General features: G+C 42.6%; 2 protein-coding genes across 5 annotated transcripts in view; one reads left to right on the top strand and one right to left on the bottom strand.

Annotated features, from left to right (window-relative positions):
* The window catches only part of tfb1m (transcription factor B1, mitochondrial), a 35143-nt gene extending 25968 nt beyond the window's left edge, over positions 1 to 9175 (bottom strand). Inside the window, exons 1-6 of one of the 4 annotated variants that reach the window (XM_049595982.1) lie at positions 9132 to 9175; positions 7949 to 8095; positions 7240 to 7391; positions 6903 to 7011; positions 6674 to 6825; positions 5852 to 5971 (exon numbers count right to left, since the gene is read on the bottom strand). In XM_049595982.1, coding sequence (XP_049451939.1) covers positions 5852 to 5971; positions 6674 to 6825; positions 6903 to 7011; positions 7240 to 7391; positions 7949 to 8081 — 666 coding nt within the window. In that variant the 5' untranslated portion in view covers positions 8082 to 8095; positions 9132 to 9175. Of the gene's footprint in view, positions 1 to 5851; positions 5972 to 6673; positions 6826 to 6902; positions 7012 to 7239; positions 7392 to 7948; positions 8452 to 9131 lie in introns of those variants that run through there. The other 3 variants (XM_049595983.1, XM_049595984.1, XM_049595981.1) reach the window with 3 other exon arrangements.
* Positions 9176 to 19911: 10736 nt separating this feature from the next.
* Positions 19912 to 23617, top strand: part of LOC125900764 (filamin-A-interacting protein 1-like) — a 28530-nt gene continuing 24824 nt past the window's right edge. The window contains exon 1 of the mRNA XM_049595974.1: positions 19912 to 20191. The gene's annotated coding sequence lies outside the window, so the exon portion shown is untranslated. The remainder of the gene's footprint in view (positions 20192 to 23617) is intronic.

Here is a 23617-nt window from a genome sequence, read left to right as displayed (position 1 = left end):
AGCGCTTGTAGGAAAACAATACACTCTGACAGTTCAAAGGAGGCCTTTTTAATATTTCAGCTTTGAGCACGGGGCTGGACGCGTGGCTTGGAGGATTCGGTAAGCTGAAGGTGAGGGGGGCTAAGTGGCACATCAGGTTTTTTTTTTTTTGCCATCTGTATGTCTCTTGATAAAAATCACCCTAGAGATTTTTGTATCACAGAAACATAATAAGAAGCTCCAGCACACATGGACTGAGGTTGATGCCATTGTCAGTTAAACTATAATTTAGCTGAAACAATACAATAACTCGGACTTTTTTTTTTTTTTACGCTGACATGTACAAATCCTCATCAACACACCCACTAAATCCAACCTACACCTTCAGCCCCTCTAAAAAGCCTCAAATTAAGCCATGAAATCACAGTGCATGAAGTTTAAATTAGAGTGTTCAAATAACCCTTCAAGTTAATAGCTTATAGATTGATGCCTCCAATTGTGGGGAGGCTTTTTATCACCAACTTCATTTGTTATCATTGCATCATAGCACCGCTGGCAATTTACTTATTTGGACCTGACCTTATTTTCTTGGGATGTCGCCAAGGTTTTAAAGCATTATTCCTCAAAATACCTGCATATTCTCCCGGCATGCTTGCTAACTAAACAGAGCTGAATTTGCTAAACCCTGAACGCTGACTCTGAGCCGGCACAGTTTCTTGTTAGGCAGAGGAACTGATCTCCGGAGATGTTCATAAGCCAGCTCTGCCAACCTCTGCATTTTGTTTAAGGAGAGAGGCGGAGGAAGAGGGGGGTATTTTTAGCTTTTCTTTACCTTGGGTCTGTGATGTATTGAGACCAGGCCTTCGGGCGTTTACCGCGCCGACACGAGTCATTGAAATAACTTTCCCCCATACTCTTGATACCACGTTTGACCCCGTTTGCGAGATAGGAGTGAGGCCGAGATGAATTGTGTGCTTGTAGAATGTGTGGCGGGAGGTGAGAAAGCAGTGCAGGCCCTCGGAGTAGATGCTCGCTCTTACTGGGCCACTTCAGGTCACAGAGAAGGTATCCATCACTGAGCCTGCCACTGCATTACACCAGACTGAGGTGGGTCACATTCAACACTGAAAAACCCCTGAATCCAAAGGATATAATTATTCTAGTACTTGATACCTGCTCACACCTTTACCTTTAGGACTGGGTAACTTTTAAAAAGTACCAGTGCTCTTAAAGTAATACCAAAAACAACAGCACATTTAATTTAATACCCATAATGTGAATGGATTGGCATGTGGTATAGCCATACTTTCGAACTCTTTGGTTGCATCTTCGCACACCGAACTGCCAACTGCATCAAATACACCACACTTGACTTCACCACACGACAGAGCATATGTGTTGTAGTTGCTGCTGCAGGAGTGTGAGCTCTGCACCAGGAACAGTTTGTGAGAGGGCAGGGCTAAGTGTTAGCATCACAGGGTTTGCATTAACCCACTTTTATTAACAGGTTTAACACCAGAGCTGAGTTGTTTCGGTGTCGGTGTGACCTTTTAACAGCTCTGTGTTGGACGTTAGCTGCTGCTGCTGTGTTACCTCATGCTAATCAGGCAGAGACTACCTTGACCATTTGCCAAGCAGAGCGGCTCTGGCGATGGCAGCAACAGAAAGTTTCTGATGTAGCAGGGAGTCTAAACAGACTTCCATTGCCATGAAAAACAAAAACAAGAAGACTTTACAAATATTACTTTTTGAATGCAAAAGGTGTAACACGTTTGTGCTGGAGTCCAAAGTCTCCCTGGCAACTGCCAGCTGTAATGGATGTTCAATGCAGCATTAACAAATTCAATTTAGGCTATGCTCATCTGGCCTGTGCTCTTGGTCGCCGATTGTGTACAAGGCGAACATCTGTAGGGCTCTCCTCCTGTGAGGCTCAGTTAGTTGGTGGCTGATGGCTGATGCAGCCATTACTCAGAGCGGGCTGACGACTGGCCCAGACAACCATCTGCTGGAGGTACGCCTCGCTCGCCTTTCAGATCGATCTCTGTCAGGAATCTGTCTTCTAGCGCTCCATACTCGTGCAGAGGGAGCTTTTCAGTTTTTACATCCTCTTATAAAAAAGCTTTTGTTTCATTCCATACATCCCAACCAGACCATACACACACTCATCCCATCTGTTGTTGCTTTTTATTTCTTTATCTCACTGTGGTTTTAGTCAGTATCCTCGCTATTCATATTTTATTTCTATCCTCATCCCCCCACCTAGTTATATTTTCCTGTTTTCCATTTTCTTTCTCCAACTCATTTTCTTTAACTGTTTTTCCCCACCTCTATCTTTTAATATTTCCATCCCCCCCCCCCCAATGCCTCCTCTTCTTCCTCACTTTTGCTAATGAATGACACAGTTGTTGGCTCTGCAGGAGCTCTACAGAAGAGACAGCAGGTTGCTCGTGATGGAGCATCCACTGGCCGACTTATAGACCTGCCTGTGACGGACACAAGTTGATTTTAATCACATTCTGCCAAGAAAGCAGAGAGACAGGGGGAAGAGAGATGAGTTCGTCAACACGCACTCTTCACTCTTTGAAAATCAGCTATTTTCCATGTAAAGAGGCAGTTAGGATGAAATTGGATGACTGAATGTCCCTATTGAAGATGCAGATGCTTGATGGCAGTGTGTGCTCTAAAACTCCTTGACCCCTGACCGGAATACAAATTAGAAATATGTATAATGAGCAAAGCAACAGCAGAGGCGCAGTTTCTGTTCTCAGTTTACCTTCTTAACAAGACTTTAAAGATATAGGTGTAGCTGTGAATGACAGCAGCTCAATCTGCCTGTCTATGTGAGAATTAACAGGCAGAGAGTGACTAATAAGGCAAGGAAGGCAGGTGTGATCTGCAGCAGGACAGACCTAGGGCACGGCGAGCCTCGGGGAACACCATCAAAGCAGCCAATCGCTGCTCTCAGAAACCTTCAAGGACAATCTCAGTCACTCAATGTGACACAAGACAGGTGCAGTCCGGGGGCAAGAAGAACAAGACAGACAGATTAAACTGCGAGGATAAGAGCCTATCTGCCTAACTCACGTCAATTTGAGCCCCAGCAGCTGCTGATTTAAAATGGATTCAACATTTCCCTTCTCATTATCTTATTAGCCTGCACTGGCCAGCTCCTATAGGTCTGAATCAACCAACCAATCACGTCCGCTCCCCCCCACTCACCTTTAACTGAAGCCATTTTCTCACCATGGTTATTTGGAATGGTTCAGTAATTTCATTGCTTTTTTTTCTGTGTCTCTTTGTGACTCGTTATTTGTTTGATTACACAGTATTAAACCACTTCAAATGTTTTTCACACTCCACCAACTGCCATATGTGTAATATAGCACCTGCTGCTGCATATGCTATTTATTGTTGTGTAAGAGAGTTGCCGTTGGTGATGTTGGGGGGGAGAGCAGCTAAAACCGCTGACCAACCAGTGCTGTTTAGTTTTCACAGGAATGTTCATATATACAGAAATATCTTATCAATACGTGACTGAGCGCACCTGCTCCACGGTCTTGCTCAATCACAGCGGAACAGAGAGCCCCAGGTTCAGACGTGACAAACACATGCCCAAAGCAGACAAAAGCAATGCCCAGGTGTGCTGCAATCCGAACAAATTCCCCTTTATTAACATAATCAGTGATCCTGAAGCTTCAGTGGGAACAAAATTATACCAACAATTAGTTTGCTGAGCCGATTTATTGGCTATAGGTATGAGGCACAGTCACACATACTCCCTGAAAGAGCACACACATATTGCGTAACAGAGACAATAGAGCTGCAGTGACTTATCGATCTTTAGTCGACCAAAAGAAAATTAATCACCAACTATTTTCAGTCATTTTTCAAGCAAAAATGTCAAAAATGTGATGGTTCCTGCTTCTTAAATGTGACAATCTTTTCTTTGTCATTTATCACAATAAATGAAGGGTTTGGGTTTTGAACTGTTGGTTGCACAAAAGAAGCAGCTCTGGGAAATCGTGATGAGCATTTTTCACCCTCTTAATCGATTAATTGATTAGTTGTGAAAATGATCTGCAGATTAGTCGATAATGAAAATAACCATTAGTTGCAGCCCTATGAGAGAGACAGTTGAAAGAGAGAGATGTGGAGGAAGAGACCTTTGATATTTGGCTGTGTTACTCCTCCATTATAATTAACTTCTGCCCACAGGGGGGGGGTTCCCAGCCTTTTTTCATTTTTATAATTTGCTTTTGCTTTTTCACTGGAGCAATATAAGCAGTTTACAGTACCAACAACTCAGACGGCATCCATTGGAACTTGTGCATTTATGCATCCTGACAGTGCACAGATCAGCTCTGCAGACAAACCACTGCTTTAGAAATCTATATTACTGTGTGTCACAACCTCAATCCCCCCCCTCCTACCAGCCTTTGATGACCTGTCGTAAATCAGGCAGACATTTTTATTGTTTATGCAATTTTGCGTAATTACTCTGGTGTGCACCAATAAACAATGTGGAGCCACTGAGCTTTTTATGAATTATACTACATGACATACTAGTAAAAAAGGGCCTGCACAATGCAGAGAGCATGAGAGCATTAATATACACTGCGTGCTCTCTGATCTTTTATAGGACACCAGCTGCAGGAGGCCTGCTCATCAAACAGCCATCATCTCTCCTAATGATATCAATTTGACCAAGTGCCCATTAAAACATTTAGAGGGGAGAGCTGGCCTGTGTGCGAATGTGGGAGGCGCTGATTCATCAGCAGTGCATGCATGGCCATGTAGTGTGAGCCTACTCTATTCATGTTTATCAATACCACATGCATACTAAAACACACATTTCCAACACAGACCGGAGCATGCTGAAATCCATTAAGATCCAGTCTAACACACACACACACACAAATAAGATGTTCAAGAGTTTAAAAAAAAAATGCACAGAAAGGCAGCTGAGAGTGATGAAATAATCATTGGGAGTCATCTCTTCTAAGAGAATGAACAATCAGCGCTGGTCCCATTCACTCTGCTGCGTTTTACTCCACACAGGAGATTAAATATTTACCAACAGTGGGTCTCCTAAAGAGCCATGACATCTTCAAGGGACCAACAGTCCGTCTCTGACATCAACCTAACACCTATCCTTTAATTCAGAAAAAGAAAAACATGGTTTCATTTGTACAAAGATGTAAGAGAGCTCCTGAGTCCTTCAAAAGAGTTGTGTGTCTGTAATCTCAAAATCTATCTCAGTGGGGCGGTCCATTAGCCATCACTGATATTTCAAAATTTGCAGCAGTGCTTATATTTTCTTAATGCGCCCCTCAGTCCTAGCATAAATCCTTACCCCGGAAAGGGAAAAAAAAGCCCTTTGCGTTCTCGTGTTACGTAAGAGTGAACGTCTATCTTCCACCACTGATACACGCACACTGGCTGAAAGACGCAGAGAGAGAAATCGGTCCTAAAAAAGAACTAGGCCCTCATTACAAGGCGCAGCGTGATCATGCTGCAACTCAAATACCCACCAGGCATCATTACAACCTAGAAAGGGTCCAAAGAAGACAGAACAGAGACAACACTGATTCAACACAGTCTTAATGAAGCCTTAAAGCGAGAGGAGTGAGGGAGGGATGAGCGATGGTGACATGATGAGGGACTCCGACGGGAACATGGGACCAGACCAGAGCAGGGCTTAGGAGATGTGAGGAGGTCCCACTGTTATCCCACAATATGGTAAGAACTATGAAATAGTAATGTGTCCATCTGCTGATGTTCTGATAGCCACAATATCAACACTGCTACTAAAGGTTGACTTCATCGCTTGAAATTTGACATGGTAGTGTTCACTATCAAAGTTAAATCCTACCTGTGGTTTAGGGACGAAAGCCCGTCCAGGGATGGTGAAGCAGTTGTGGACCGTGCAGAGATACTGAGCCATAATGGACAGACGGCTCCTCTGTTTGCTGCTCGTGCTGGCTGTCAACCTCTGGATGGAGAGGACCACGACCGCAGATTAATCATCCAAATATAGTAAGACCAGGATAATTGCTGAGTTCACATTAGGTTGCTTTTAGTAGTTACCAAACATGTCTGGCAAACATGTTACATAAAGACCAAAAACTGGAACAAACTGGCATTCTAATTAAGTGTTTATGCCTTAATAGAAAAGAATAAGCAGAGATCATGCTCTGAATGGTCTGGTTGGCGTTAACAGTAAGAATGCTCCACATTTATCATTTTAGTTGCAAATTATGGATCAAGAAATCAATATTTAATCCTCGCAATAAAACAAGAAATTCATTACACAATGGTGACTGCATAGCAAAAGAGCAATATAAGGCCATGTGTAGACTTCAGACTAAATGAGTATTTAAGCTTTGTTCAATTTTAGTTTTAAAAGGACAATTCACCCCAAAATCAAAGTTTTTCTCCTTACCTGTAGTGCTGTTTGTCAGTCTAGATTTTTTGGTGTGAGTGAGTGTTGGAGATATCATGACCAATCATCAAAACAATCTAGACTGATAAATAGCACTACAGCTAAGTGGAATAATGTGTATTTTTTAATTTGGGTTGACACTTTTTTAAAGTATCAGGCAGGTTTTTTTTTTTAATACAATGACTGATTTTCAGATGCTGGACAAGACAGCAGCATCCTTTAAAACTGAAACACGCGGTAGTGTTCACCTACCTCTGCCACCTCTTTCTGGAAAGTGAGTGTGAGTCGGGTGCGTCCGTAGACGAAGGGCCCTGTTCTGTTGGCTACGTTCTCCAGCCACTTAATGATGAGCGGGGTGGAGACGTTGAATGGGAGATTCCCTATGATGTGAAGGTTTGGCGGATCTGTGGAGCCACACATACACAGTTAAGTTCCATTTAACATGATCACTGCAACAGCTTTCAAAATTTCATATTCTCACCTTCCTCCCATGGCTTGGAGATATTTTGTGTGAACCCTCGGTCCATTCTGTAAGTGAGTATGTCACCGTGGACAATCCTCAACCTGCCTGGTGCTGCCTCTGACAACAGCTGTGAAAATGGAGGCGATATTACATTAAATAAAAAATGAAAAGGCGTTCAGAAAAAGTAAATAATCATCAGTCACTCTGCGGGTGGCTAATGACGCTGCAGTTGAAAACAGATTGACTGCTCTCGTGCAACTGACAGTTAAAGGTGTAGGAGCTTTTTCCACTGAGTGACCTTATGACCTTCATAACACTGCGCGTAAGCCCGTATCATTGGGGCTGTTCAATTTACCTTCAGCCCTGGGATGAAACGTGTATCCTTCTCCACAACAAGCACTTCCGCCGCCCCGGCATTGAGGATGGAGCGGGTGAGACCACCAGGTCCAGGACCCACCTCACACACATGGGCATCCCTCAAACTGCCAGCCTGACGCACTATTTTGTCTGAAAAAGATGAAGATGGATGACCAGCTCAGTGGTGCGTGTCGTCAATATTTTTGCATACAGTCTGTGAATTACATACTAACTTAGTTCAACTCATGCATCTTATAAATTACCCCATACTCTGCAATCAGATGTCTTCATCAGAGTCTTGGGTATCTAAATTGAGATTAATAGTGTGTGATGTTACAATACCTGTCTGACTCTGTGTGATGAAGATGAGGTGCATTAATCTAACAGTCACCTTGTTCAAGGACAAGAGAGCAGATCAGAGCTGCACTGCATCACTGATAATTATATTAAGGCTCCAGCTCTGCGAAGGCTGTAAACAATTGACTCGGTCCGTTCACATTAGAAGGAGATCTACCCAACCTCGCCCATACAGAAAAGCTTGTCAGTTTCAATGCCTGGAAACAAGTGGTACATGGAGTTGTGCAATCATGTGCACTGGCGAAACACACCACTGTGCCCTCGGTGTGTAGACACAGTAACAAAGAACAGGAGCGAGCAGGTACTGGTGCACTGCAGATAGCGCAAAAGAAAGAATGAGGCAGACTAACCTGTGAGCCTCAAGTCCAACAGAAAGTTCTGGGACAGCTGTTTCTCTGCTCGCAGGTTGTACAGCTTTATGAGCTCTCCTATAGTAGGCAGGGGAGGCAGACGGAAAGATGCAAGTTTGCCTGAGGCAGCCATCGTTCGGGAGAACACTGTGAAAAACAAACACATGTGAAAAGGTGGGAGAAACAATGATTGATCGGTTTCCTCGGCAGCAAAGCGATTCAGAAGCTGAGAGGCATACATTTCTGAAAACAATGAAAAGGGCAACATGAATGGTAATAATAACATGTCAGTGATGGTGTTTTAAGATCTTATGAAGGTATGTTAGGTCAAGAGTGCCCTTTAAATTGCAGACACAGAAAGGCAGTGCTTTAAGGGTATGCCAAGTATGACAAATCTGCTTCATTCAAATTCAAAAATATTAATGTTCTCTATAAATATGTTGCAAAGGACATAGTATGTTTAACAGCATGGTCTAAATCTATAGATGCCTGACAATTCTTGCAAATTGATATCAATTGCAATCACTTCTTTAGAAGGTCATGGGATTGATTGCCAATCTTTAGCCCTAAGCTGAGGCATCAGTGCTATCAGGTTGACTGTTGGATGTTAGGGTGTCTTATAATAAGATCTGGAGCACCACCTAGTGGCCTTATAACAGACTAGTAAGTGGCCACCATAGAGACACATAACAGGTGCTGTGTCGGAGACTGTTTGCCTATCAATGTGAGTTTTCCCTCCTTAAATTTGAACCAAACCTTGCCCCTAATCATAACCACTGGAGCTGCGACCAGTTACATGTACCCTAACGTTAGTGAGGCTAGTCTAGTTTACAGCAAAGAACATTATAGCTTAATTTGTACACTGTTACACATGAATAACATTAGCTGAGTGATGCAGTAAGCTAAATTTGTCCGTCAGAAGGCAGTTAAACGACCTTAAATAGGAATAATTAACTTTAAACTGATGCTGACAGCTGACAGAGCTTTGACACTGACACTGTCGTTAGCATTGCAGCTAATTGTAGCTTCTGGGTCCAAATGCTGTTAACAGAGCCCGCGGGAAGGCTGTGAATTCACATGGAACAATTCATATTGTTGCTAAAAACCGAGATAAGAGAGACAAGAATCTAAAAACGGAATGTAACAAGGACAGACATCTTAAAATACACAACAGTTAACCCACGTTTCTCACCGGTGCCGTTTTCCTCTCTTACACTTCCTTATTCGTCATTGATTGATGCGGAATTACCCAATGAGGCTGCGGGAATACAAATCTGAACCAATCAAGTTGAAGTAGGCGGGGCTTTGAGTTGCCCTTGAAAAGCAGTTTATTGTTGATGTAGTGATGCGTCACAGCCAAAGGAGGGCGACAATTCAGTGATGATATACAGTATTTATGGACAGTAAAACTACAGAAAGCAGTATTGGTTGTTGTAGTTCTTGAATCCTAAATCATAGTGTCTTTATTTACTCTCATGATGTTCCCACTACAAATGCAACCTTTATGCATTCATATGAAAAACAGGGATTTAACAAGGCTGAGAGAAAGCTGACAATGTAAATTCTCTGGTCATTTTCTGGTTCTGCTGTCATTATTAAGCAATAAATTCAGATTCTGGCATCTCCATAATGTTCAGAGGTGGGTAGAGTAGCCAAATATTGTACTCAAGTAAGAGTACTGATACTTTAGGACAATATTACTCAAGTAAAAGTAAAAAATAGTCATCCAAATAATTACTTGAGTAAGAGTAAAAGAGTATTTGGTGAAAAAACTACTCAAGTACTGAGTAACTGTTGAGTAACGTCTGATTTATTTGTAAAATAAGAACTTGAACGTAATCAATCAATCAAAAATAATAATCTGCAAATTCATGTATTTTAAATGATACCCCTTTAACTAAAACAAAAATAAATTAAATCTTTACAAACATAACATAAATCAAGGCACAAGAAACACAAATATATTCTTATATATACTGTACATGTGTATATATATATATATATATATATATATATATATATATATGTGTGTGTGTGTGTGTGTGTGTGTAATTATGTACTCAGAGGTGGGTAGAGTAGTCAAATATTGTACTCAAGTAAGAGTATTGTTGCTTTAAAACAATATAACTCAAGTAAACGTAAAAAGTATTTTGCATTAAAACTACTCTGAAAAGTACAATTTATCCAAAAAGTTACTCAAGTAAATGTAACTGAGTAAATGTAACTAGTTACTACCCACCTCTGATAATGTTGAACTAATTGAGACCTCACAGCCTAAACTGATAAGCAGCCTGCATGCCCATTGTCGACTGCAGGGCACAAATCCATTGTCTAAGTGTCTTGTCAAGCTGAATGATGCACAGCTGTTGTTTGGAATGAACCCCCGTGGCCCTGGGGTCTTCCGTCTCTACTCTCGACCCACGCTGGGTCACGGGTGTCGGAGCTTGAGATGAAAATATCCTTCCCCTCCAGGGTTTGGCAGATGAGTGGCAGCTCTGTCTCCTGCTGTGGCTGACCTTGGGAGAGCACTTGAGGCCCTCGAGAGTGTCTGCTGCTTTGGGGAGGTTACTGCAAAGTCACCTTCTTGACAGTTTATTCAATTTGTATGAAACACGGCAATGAGACTGCGCTATTGATGCTGTCTAGAGAAATCATGAATACATTATCAGAGCGACAAGATTCATCACCTGGGGGTCTGGATGGTCCTTTTACTGCGCATGTACAGTGCCTGTGTCCTACAAAACATCCAAAAGGTTACAGGGCACATAATGCATCTTGAGGTATTATCCCAGCAATAACCATCTCACAATTCATTAAATATATCTAGTTATAGCTTTTACCTGATGACTGCAAACCAGCCATTAGCCATTGCTATCCTGCTGCCGCTCTTTTTCCATTAGCAATTACAGTAAATGAAATCATGCAAGGAGCATTAGAGCCTGCTGTTATCTGGGGTAAAAGCTATGACTCACAGAGCTACAGGAGCCTACACCACATCCTCTGAAATAGACAAGAAAGCAAGGTGTATAACTTCGGTGTTTTCATTACCTTAGAATGAGCCATTTACATCTTCATAGGGAGCGGGTCCAAGCCAGGTTGTGGGGGCAGCAGGCCGAGCAAAGCATTCCAGAGGTCCCTCTCCCCAAAAATGCTTTCCAGCTCCTCCTGGGGGACCCTGAGGTGTTCCCAGGCCAGACGACATATGTAATTCCTCCAGCATGTCCTGGGTCTACCCTGGGGCCTGCTACCAGTGGGACATGCCCAGAACACTTCTAACAAGAGGCACCCAGGAGGCATCCTGATCAGATACCCAAACCACCTCAACTGACCCCTTTCGATGCGAAGGAGCAGCAGCTCTACTCCAACCTCCCTCCAGATGAGCCCAGCCATCCTTCTGAGAAAACTCATTTCAGCCGTCTGTATCAGCAACCTCATTCTTGCGGTCATTACCCAGAACTCATGACCATAGGTCAGGGACACTGAGTTGTCAAGTAAAAGTACTTTATTCAGTGTTTTACTGGATTTAATCACTAGGTCCTTTATTTTTGGAGAGGAAGAGACCTCTGCGGATAATTCGGTTCCTGGTAAAATAAACCTCCTGAACAATGGACACTTGAGGAAATCTAACTGAGAAAAGTTTCAACTGGTTGCGATCTACAATCCACACAGCTTGATGTCACTAAATCCCTGTAAATCTTACACAATGGCCCTTTTGGTGTATACAGGCAGCAACAATTTAAAAGCAATGTTTACTCTGATATTGTCAAAGGAACTGTCATACTAACAAAGTCCCAAGTCTCTGTGGTCTGAGAAGCCTGAGTGTGAGAAGGCTTGTCTTAGATTCATGGGAAACAAAACTGCAATCTCAACACAGGAGGGCGTTAGAGAATCTCTTCCTCCATACAGCTCCATAGTGTGTGATCAGCAAAGGCAGGAAATGAAACATAAGTAATTAACATTTCTGAGCTTGTAAGTCATCTCTTTGACCGAAACATCAGAAGAAAAACAAAGACAGAAATACTTTAGACTATATAATTTCCAAGCCAATTTAGAGGAACAGGCTGACATCAATAAACACAGAAACCACAAAAGATGAGATGTCCTACAGTATGTTCAACAATAACCTCTGTTGTGACGATAATTCACAGTTGAGTATTATGTTATGGTATTTTACTGGATGAGTGTTATTGATGCTGCAACAAGTTCAACAGGGTTAACTCCCCAAAAAGTGAAACCAGATGTATGCCATTATAAACAGCCATTTGGATTACTTGGTGTAGGAATTTACTATGACAATATTGTAACACTGAACACAAAATAATTGAAAAACTGGAAAAATAAACACTTTTTTTGGGTCCTCATAAAATGAAAGAGTAGTCTGGAGGGAGATGACAGTATGAACACCAAGTTATGGTAATCTCTTGGCTCAAAGAGTCTTTGGATGAATTTAGGAAGTGCTACCTAGGAAGTGAGTTGTGTAACTACTGTACAGTAGGATTTCATTTTGATTCTTTCTAAAGATACGAAATCATGTAAATTTATCAGTTCAGACAGGACACTATTGCTGTGTACAGATGTGGAAAATCCAAACCCTGATCAGACATACTTGTCTTTCAACCTTAGCAAAAAGTCTTATGGTGCAACACCACATAAAAGAAGTTGTGGTACCTCAGTGCTGGAATTCCTGCGGTAATCACTATGTTCCTGTGATACATGTGTTGTGGTATTTTTGTCGTACTCTGAGATTTGTTGGCCTTTTTGGGAGAATTTACCATAAGACGTTTGGTGTTCTCTGGCACTCAGGCTTCATCTGAGTCCAAGTCTGACACTCTAGTTTGTTATTAAAGTGTGGAGCCAAAAAATAGCATATATGACCAATGTTTCCTGTGTGCTGTGCATTTTGTGACCAACAAAACCAAATGCTAAGATCCTGTCAGTCATGGCCAATATATAATCAGGAAGTCTAGTGGTATTGGTGGCAAATAATTGAGTTGTGGTCTGCTCTACCCTTTGACAGTAATATAAAATGAATAGTAGAACATTTACTTACTTACTTACTTTCTTTCTAAGAGTTAGATAAAAAGACTGATACAGCAAATAGGTAGCTGGAGGCAGCAGCCAGTTAGCTTAGCTTAGCATAAAGACTGGACATGGGAAAACATTTAGCCTAGCTCTGTCTGGTGGTAACAAAATCCACCTACCAGCACATCCACCTACAAATTACGCTTAGTAATTAACAAGTTGTATTTTGTTTGGTTATTCCACACAAATACTAATGTGTAAAAATGGCAATGTGTCATTTTAACCAAGTAGCAACTCTAGGGCTGAAAAAATGTCACTAACATGGAAGTGGCAAAAACTGCAGTTCCTTCAATGGCCATTGGAGGCTGGCTCCAAGAGCGAGTCAATCCCCATAGACCTCTAAGTATAAATGTCCCACTTTACAGTAGAAATAAACATGTTTACAGCCTGGTACAAAAAACAGGCTTGGTCTCTAGCTAATTAACTCTTTCATGACAACTGTACGTGGGGTGAATCATGGCAGCTATGTCCATTATTTTTACACAGCCTGTGGTTTTAACATTAGGGTTTTGTGCCAGGCAGGCCCCAAGGAAGTGTGCTAGGCTTTTGTTGTGGTCAGACAGTGTAATTACAGTGTAACGTGATGCCCTGCGGCCCAAAAGACTTTTTCCCATTGACTTACATGGTGAAAGAGATGTCTGTAAATGAATGGATACATTTTACCAAGCATCACAACCCCCTGAAATGACTTGTTTTACTATCAGGATTTGATCCATTCGGTCCGATAGCATTTGGAAAGTCTAGAAGAGCTGCATGAAAAATCATTTTATCCTCATTCAAGTTAACGGAGCTCCAAACTGGAAGGAACCGGTGGCAGTTAGAACATTTTAGCTTCATGCGTCACTGAGCAACTTTCATAAGAAATTAACAGGGCCCCACCTCCAGTGTTATATCCAGGTCCAGACCATTTATTGGCCTGGAGCAGTAACTTCCTGGAAGTCACGCAATTGCCAAGCTAGCTGTTTCTCCCTGTCTCCAGTATTTATGCTAAGCTAAGTGGCTGCTGGCTGTAGCTTAATGTTTACTGTACAGACATGACAGTGCTATCAATCTTGTCATCTTTTTATCTTTTCTCAAAAAAAAAAAAAAAGCAGATTTCCCCGCTGCTGGGCGAATAAAGGATTATCTTATCTCACTCACTGTAATGTTGTGTTCACACTGGGAGTGAATAAAACAATTTGCATGAGTGAATTACTTGTTAAGTCAATGTAAAGACGTGATTAGACGCAAATTCCCACTGGGCGGTGCATTGGAGGCAATGGATGTGACGCGAATGACCCAAATTAAGTGGTGTGAATGAAAAATCTAAACTTCAGTGACCAATTCGCACTGCGAAAGCCAATCAGCATTGAGGTCCTCCAGGGACATATGACCCCAAGGATGTACTGGTGGAAATTCATTCACTGATTCAGCGATTTCACCTGAGTATGGTTCGAGTTATTTGTGCATATTGTAATGGTTTTGGGTTCGTGTAGCTCTTTGGAGTTAGAGGACAGGCAGAAACTCACTTCCGCACACGTGTGGGACCCTTACCAACCTTACCAAGCCCGGTTGTACGGCTACTACAATTTCATACATGAACATAACAGTCGCCACACGTACTTACAATCATTACTGTTGTGTTGAGAGACATAAAGAAAAATCGGGAGCACATAGGTGTACGTCCGACCAGCATTGGGAGTGCTCTTAACAGACTCAGATCATAACAAGCACTGCTTGATGACGTTGCTGTTAAGCGGCACAGTATACATTGGGCTCTAGTTTCCCAGCGCAGCGCAGGGTGGCGCAGGGTGGCGAACCCCGCGCAGAGCTAGTTTCGAGCAGCGCAACCCGAGGCGCACTCAGTTTGGTGGTTTGGCAGACCGAGGTGCGCTGAGATGGGTGTGGCGGCGCAGCAGGGGGAGGTGTCGACAGATCCAGCTTGGCGCAGTGACAGTTTCGTGCCAAAAGGCTTTGCCAAAGGTGCGCTAAAAGCTTGCCAACTGAAACCACGTCTACTGTCAGTGCAGGCGGAGCACAGCCGGTGTAAGCTGAAGTTTGGCTGACCAGCGGACACTGTGCACAATGGACCTCCTGGACCAAAACATCAGTTTCCTCCTGGGAGAAGTTTGGCCGTCTCACGCTGCTGCTCTCTTCTGCCATGGCGAATTGAGTAAACTCTCATTACGCCTTCGCGCGGCGCATTTAAAGGCGAGGAGAGGGGCTCATTTGATTGGTGTGATGTGAATGGGCTGTGTAAAACCCACTCCACGCCTTCTCTCCTCCCTCTTTCCAACTTGTGCCATTAGGAGGGACGGAGGTGGGATAGAGGGGTAGCTGCGCCAGGGCTCACGGTGTGCCAAACTTACAAAATCCGCCTGACCACACCCAGTTGGCGAAGCACAGGTGCGCTGCCAGTCTGCAAAACTAGAGCCTATCATGTTAAAGGCACATTTTATATATTCGGCTGTTACAATATGAAGTGAGTCAACACTTAATATTCTAGCACTGAAACTCATGCAAGTAACATGAAGTGAAAATTTGCATCATGTTTGGTTTGAACACACCATAAGACAGCAAATATGCACATTTCCCAAATCCCAAAGTGTTCCTTTAAAACAATACACTATATACAGATGGCCACAAGCATAAATAGTTCTTAAAAGATCTATCTCTATCACTCCAGTTTACACATCCCTGACTTTTTCTTCATCTTCTTGTTGGCCATCATTCCTTTTGCTTAAAACCTCTAGTCCCTGCATGGCTTCAGGCCAGGAACACCATGTTCCCTGTTGTCTCGGCCTCTTCTAATCTCACTCTGCATGGACAGCTCATTAGCATCTGTCAGCGCGCCCAAAACTGAAAATGGCCCGGGAGAGCTGAGGTGATGTCTGAGCAGAATAACTGGAAGCGATCAGAGAGTTGTTAATGTTGCAGGAGTGTTTTGACGACAGACACGACTGTTGGGACCCTAGTCATTACTTTGCTGCAGGGGAGCATGTGACGACAAGGTAGCGTTGAGGGACCTGTCTGAAATATTAAGGTGTGTGTGTTCTTGCAGAAAAACTAAGGGCAAAAGTGATATACTGTAGGTTACATCCTCAACTCAACGTGTCTTATGACATTACATTAATTTGTTCGACATGATATTGTCTTTGTTTCCTTTGTTCCCTTTGATAAAACCATCAACAAAGATTTACAATGAAGCTTCCTCGCAGCTGGATGACAGAGCTCAATTCTCACAGCAACATTTTATTACCCATCTTGCATTAATTAAACCCGAGTGGTATTTAGTCTGATCACATCATTTAAGTGTGGGAATGGCAACTACTTCAACCAGCTCGCATTTCTACTATGATTCATAACAACCGCAGCCCCAATGGGCCCAGAGAGGACCACCGTCCTGTGGGCATTATATGTACAGATTGAAATCATAACAAACCTCTTCCTCACTGAATCCCACCACATGACTTCATTTTTGGGTGTGGGAAGTATGGCATTCAATCAAAATACACTTCTCATGACCTCAGTTTGGATAGATCTTCCTCTTCGATACCACATGGAGGGGGATGACTTCATATGTGGGGAGGAAGGCGTCTGTCAAACAAATGGGCTTTGTTTTTGTTTTTTTTTTCTTTGCTCTGATTCACTTTGAGTGTTGCATACATTATAACAAAAAGGTAAAAAAAAATGTCTTTGATGCTGCTCCAGAGCTGGTGAACTCTCAGTTGACCCTTTATCTCCAGGTATCTAGTGACGCTTGGGAGAGGAAAGGAATGTAAGGAGTTAAAAGCGTGTTTCTGTCTATTCATTTGTCTATGCATTTGTGTCTGCTGCAGTGTGTTTTCATTTAATTGAAAAAAAAAACAAAAACATTACGTCAGCCCCACACCCATATAATCCAGCGATGGCTACATGTGAACAAAACTGCTCTTGGGTCATATCTGCATTGCAACACAGAAGGAATGACAAAGAGGGAGTGAATGTGTCCATCTGACATAATTCCTTTGTGAGTTTATCTGTTGGTTAGCTGTCTTTTGTTTGCTTTGGTTTCCACCTAGAGATAAGAGTGTCATTGCGTTCCCATTTCCCTCTGCTGACCAGACAAGACTTTGACTCTAAGGAAAAGAGAAGTGCAGGCTATCAGGAACTCCCATGACCCCTTATGCTTAATACGTGGTTGGGATTAAATTCAGTACCTTAAAAATTATGCAACTATCCAATGATGTAGAGGTAACAATAAAAAGCCAGTGAGTATTATGAGCTATAAACAAGATAAACATTAACCAGTAACAGATAACAAGGTCAGCCTGGAGACAAAGAAATCCCGAAAATTACATTTTGCTTTAGTAGTTGCCTTGTCAATGTGGCAAAATATTAAAGGTTCCATTATTATACAAATTTTCAGGTCCATACTTACATTTGGCATTTCTACTAGAACATGTTTTCATGCTTTAATATTCAAAAAAACTGTTATTTTTCTTGTACAATCTGCCTTTATACACCTGTAATCACTCACTCACTATCTGAAACACTTCATTTTAGGGCCCGTCTCTTTCAGCCTCCCTCCCAAAAAGCCCAGTCTGCTTTGACTGATCAGTGTTTTTGCGCTCTTGGCATCTATGCACCGTCAATACAGGAATGACTAATGGCGCTGTAGCCATCTACCTTTATGTAATATAGCTGTGACATCACAACTTCAAGGAAGTCCTGGTGACTTATTTAAAGGCACAGTTTCTAAATACTAGCTGTGTGCATTTCTTGGTGGATTCAGTGTTTTGATACTTTCACAGTATTTATATAGCACCTATACTAGGGATGGGCATTTTAAGTAACTTCCATAAATATGAACTCACATTGAATTATTGTAGAGTGACCTACTTGAGTACTTGTAAAAAAAAAAAAATAAATAAATAAATTAATCTAATATAAATTGACCAACAATGGAAAAAAGGTGCGATATTAAATTTACTTATTTAAAAGACAGGCTTTAATTAAACTGTAACTTTAAAGCGGACTTGAGAAAAATTAACAAACTTTCGGTCATTGCCATTAATGTTACACAGGTTAGACACAGCACGGAAGGACGGTCTCTGAGCCACTATCCTTCAGTGTCTTCAGAGTTCAATGTCTGTCCGGTTAGCATGAGCTATAACACAACAGCGGCGGCTAACATCCAAGACAGAGCTGTTTAACAGTCCCAGTAAACTCACACTGACACCAAAATGGCTTCACTCTGTCCTGTTAATAACCGTTAGCTAACGTTAGCTGTGTGATGCTAAGAGTTAGCCCTGTCATTGTGTGCATGGGCGAACTCTCACCAGCTGTTTTTTCGATGCGGAGCTCACAAATCTTTAGCACTAGTCTTCTGATAAACAGAGAGAGAGCAACAGCGGTGCAAGGAGGTGCTGAATGAAGCAATACACCGCATGCGGCTTAATAATGAAAAAAAAAAAAGCAATGTTCAGATGCAGACGGGGAGTACCCTAAACCAGTGGTAGGTCCAGCCTCAGGGTCCAGATTTCTCCTCAGTCATTAGTTCAAGGTCCACACAGTTTAATACATTCAGCGTCATACTTGTGTCTGGCCATGTCGCTGGGCTAGTTTGCTGTCTCTGTCAAGTAGCTGTCCTTTAGTCGCACACTGTATGGCAGAAAATTGCACTAAAAGCTCTGTGCTGTGCTTTTTACAAACTTGACACATTCGCAATTTACTTGCGGTCCATTCAGAATAAGCCTGTGACACACTTTTGGACTCCGACCCACTAAATTGGAACCACTGCTCTAAACCTTAAATACTTACTTTCAAACGAGTACTCAAGTACATGTGCCTATCCCTAAACTATACCTGCTTTAAAATGAAAAAAGACAGAGAAATCTGACCTTTAAGATCACCAGAAAACACCAACAACCAATCACATTGCTGCAAAAATTTGCCCAGTGAAGCTCGTCTTTGGCAAACTGTTGCGTTGGGTCTTCTGAATTTGATGACAGAGACGTGGAGAACCATTTTACCTGAGCATATCATTTGTGACATTTATGACATACCTTATATCTCTATCGTAAGTCATTTGTAAAAATAGAGACTTCAACTGTTGACCTTGAGAGGTGGGTAAACGCTCTCCCAGAAAATGAAAAAATGAGGTGAACCAAATTTAGGTCTGTTTACTTCCTAGTGCTTCCGAGCACATGTCTAACCAAACAGTACCCTGGCAGCGAAGTTAACTATTCCCACTGATGCAGAGCACAATTACTGTACCTCAGATTTAGCTCACTGGCCTTGTTTTCTGCAAGCAGGGCCAAAAAGAGAGTCTAGCTGCCAAAGTCCTGGAGAGTTTGGCCTCACTCAGCCCTCCTAGGTCAGCAATTGGTGGTTCGTTGGACCACTGTTAAGGCTTGGGTGGCTGCTGTCACCGGACTTTCCCAGCATGAGAAAATGGCATAGTTCAGCTGTCACCAAGGGTCAGCAGGGAGAGTTAACTCTAGCTGGCCGGCCAAAAACATCTAGCATTCAGCTAGCCTCAGCTGCTAACAGCACCCGTGTTGGCAAGAGTGGTCGAGTTAAATATAGAACTATACTTTTAGCCTCGGTGACTCCAGTCAAAAACAGTAAAGGGAGACAATGGAAGATGAGTGAAAAGCTCTGGCCCTGTGACAAAGGACATCACCGCACCTCTGCCTTTCTCTTCACTGGGCAATGACCCCTTTCAACCACTGAGAGGGAGCAGAATAGTGCCTGCCTACCTCTCTCAACCCCTCCACCCCCACTGCCTTTCATTCTCACACACTCCTCAACTGACTTCTCAAAAGGATAGGAGGGAAAGAAAATGAGAGGTGTGTTTCAGACCACTATGCAGAGCAGATCTGGATAGGCTGTGGGAGTGAAAGAGGGAGGGAGGGTGAGAGAGAGAGGGAGAGGGAAGTTACAGTGCTGTGTTATTGCTCTCTACCATTCCCTCTCTGACCTGAAGAACTGAAAGCAGAGAGAGATAGGGAGAGTGAGAGCAGAGCTTGAGATGGCTTTTGGCACAAGTCAGTAGCCAGCACAAGCGGACACCACAAGTGGACCACACGAGCCAAAGGATATCAGTGGATACTTTACTGCCTTAGTGCCTTTTCTCTAGGATTACCCTTGCTGTGGCTACTAATTGCTCAAACCTGGGGACAACACAACAGCAGGTAGGTCAGCTTCTGAGTTTCTCCTAATGAAGGCATTCTTGTTTCTCCCCCACCCTTGTGTGGGAAACAGCTAAAGCCAACCATGTGGTTCTGGCAAAGCTGAGCTTATCAGCTGTTCTGCTTTCAGACTGAAACACAGGAAATGTCTCAAGTACAGGTGCTGCTGCTTAGCTGTCATCAATTTAAGAAGCTAATAAAGAGAGCATTGACTGATAGAAATCTGCTTGGCTCTGCTTGAGCTGCGGTTAGAGCTGTTCTGCGCTGTATGAATGAAACAACTCTTCCTCAAAGCACGTACTTAATTCAGCTCATTCTTTATACTTCCAAATAATATGGAGTTGGACATGTTGCATTTATTACTCGCCCATGAGAAGACAAGGCACTACTCTTGGTGCTGTTAACGGCAATGCACATTTGGCATTGTGACAGTGCATACAGAAAAAAGAAAGTCATGAATCAAACATTTCTCTATGAATTACATCTTATATGCTGTATGAATAAGACCATTTAGTGGGAAGCCGTTTGTGCTGTGCATGTGGGAAGAACAGGGGATGATATTGAGATATTGAGAATGTAGGAGAAAGAGATGTCTTATTTGTCTGTCCGTGTCTGTCTATAGAAGTACACACCTTTTTCCTCAATTTCTCCCATAGCCGCCAACCCCAGTGCCTCACTGTTGTACTTACTGTACACACCATATACAACAGATGAAATACAAACACCCCCACAGCTGCTCAACATTGCAAAGCTTCAGAGGCCGTCACGAGCCGCAACAGGATGACATCTTTCATCCCGAATATTTATGGATTGTAATGACGCCAAAATGAATTCCATTTCATCAGCATGAAGTCATCGGCCTTTCGGAGGAGACACATGGATCCTGCTAGCCGCTTGTCCGTTTCTCAAGGCACCTTGCCTCAGTTAAATAAAAAAAGAGAAATGTATCTCGCTCTCAGCAAGGAATCTAATGCAGGTGTGGCTCATGCTGCTGTCAAAGATCCTTTCTGTCAGTGTCCAGGGGCTCTGTGCAACCTCACCCTTCCTCCCTCCCACCCTCTCCAGCTGATGTGGCCTCTCAGTGATATCACCGCTGACACCAGACAAAGAGAACCAGAGGCCAGATATTACTCATTAACATTTTTGCGCCTGTTCCAGCTTTATCTAAGCTCATCCTCTCTGGCTCGGCACATGCCCTGCAGAGTCCACCGAGCTCAATCAGCCAAATGGCCCCTCGCGAAAGACAGATTTGTGAATGTCGACTGGGCAGTTATCAGTCCCAGCTTGTAAATGAATCGGTCTTACTGTAAATCAATGATGTGGTCCCTGTTTGAACTGAAACTAAGCTGGCCAAGCCTGGGTGTTTGCCAGAGCAGCATTGATTTGAGATGCACTAAATGTGTCACTGGCTTACCTCATGACATTACTATAGCTCGATGTCACTTGAGTAACTTGAGTGACAGGTTGTTAAGGGCATAGTTTAACTGTGAGGTGTAGTGTTAGCATGTGCACGAGATTGTGAGGAGGAAGGCCTTTTACTTTGTGGCGACATTTAGCATTTCCACTGATGGTGGCACACTGCATGGACAGTCAGGACATGCAATATTGTGTTTTAACCCTGCACAAGATGACAGGGAATGAAGAACTGTTTGCCCTTTTACTCATGGAAACTGCCTCATGCTGAGGGAGTACAAAGATAAATAGCCAATGAAATAATCTGAATTACATGAACTGAGTTGTAAATAAGTATTATAACTAAGTAAGAGTTGCAACAACGAGACAAAGAAGAAGAGAGACTTGTGCAGTTAAATGTTTCAAATGCATTGCTTTCATTTGACACTGTTATGGTTTCTCGCACATTATCAACTCAGTGACCTCATTCCTTTCTTATTGTGCGTGTGTGTTGTGTGTGCTTGTCTGTGTGTGCATATAAGCCAAATCGTTTGAGGAACACGTCTGTGCGTGTACATAAACACAATATAGTGGGGGGTGGAGCTTGTTGCTGCCACTAGTTGATGTCTTCCCCATTACGTCTGGTGGGCCTCAACAACAGCTGTCACTGACACATGCACAGCTCCAGTCGTATAAGGGCCTCTGGTCTTGAATTCCAAAAATGCAGTTTAGACACATTTGGATATTTCGCAGAACAGTGGTACTTATATCTCATGCTCCCTCGGTTCAAAAATAAGTCCTTAAACGCCATGGCAACCCAAGATCTTCTCAAGATAATTTGATATGTAGACAGCAAGACAGCAATGTGTTCTTGCTATTAACGGTAGATTGGTTGTTAATTGGTTCTTGACATGTGGTAATATTAGAACAAGTGAGGTCACTCATGGAGTTCATGTACAGTAAGAATATAGTTTTGGATATGTCTCCAGTTCATTAGTGCTTAATAAGCTAGCTATTTTTTGATATAAGAGACATTTAGAAATCCCACAGACGTAAAGGATCTGTTGATCTCATTCCCACCATCTCTACCCATGACATGCTTTCCATCGCTCATACATGTTTTTTGAGGGGAAGTGACATCATCATGACTCTTAAAGTGAACTGGTGTGTGATGATTGCAGCCGCCCAAAGATCTCCTCCAGTGACGTCACTGATGCAGAGAGAAAAATGTGTATATTTCCTGAAAGCGCTGAGATAAAGATGACTGTTCTCTCTGGTTGGTTGTCCCTGAGAGCTGAAGACCAAATATCACACTGTAATTTCACCCGTATGTTAGTGAGACAGAGTTCTTCAACTCAATGCCATTTTATTCTCTTCTTTAGTTTTTCTCACCAGCAACAATGCACTCATTGTTTTTATGATTACTGGTTTTCTTTTCTATTATAAAGGTAAACAACAGACAAAAGAGCAAATGCTCATCTACGTAACTTAAATAGGTAGTGGTGGTGAAGATTTGGTATGGTGCGGTTAGGCAAGTTTTATATTGTCATTTCAGGCACTCCAGCATCTGATATGTTTACTCACTAACCCACAGTTTACTTAAGGCTGAATCTCCATGGGCTCTGTGGTGCCGAAGAAGTCCAGCACAAGGAAACAAACACACCCAGCTGGCCACCAGTGTTGGTAGATGGAGATATGGGGTTGACTTGAGATTGTGGCGTTGAGTGACCAAAATTCAATGTCAGGACAAGTCCTGATGCCAACATCAATTTAGAATAGAATACTGACGATGCATGACGTTGATATTTTGTTGGATTGAGATGTGTTGTGAAGTGACCAAAATCCAACATCTTCCAACATCCTGACATAAAAAATTGACTTTTAATGCCAGTTCACGGTTTCTGCATCCACTTGTTTGTGAGGGTCCACTTTGGTCAGTGTGACGTAGATTTGTTATCCACCATGGGTCCACACGGACCCCTGTGCGGACATCTGTGTGCAGCCCAAACGTGAATAGTATGTCTGAGACTTTAGATGTAAG

Source organism: Epinephelus fuscoguttatus, linkage group LG14 (assembly GCF_011397635.1).
Source record: "Epinephelus fuscoguttatus linkage group LG14, E.fuscoguttatus.final_Chr_v1".
In the NCBI taxonomy this organism is placed as follows: Eukaryota; Metazoa; Chordata; class Actinopteri; order Perciformes; family Serranidae; genus Epinephelus; species Epinephelus fuscoguttatus.
Note: the sequence above shows the minus strand (reverse complement) of the source record. Positions and strands in the feature narration are given on the sequence as shown.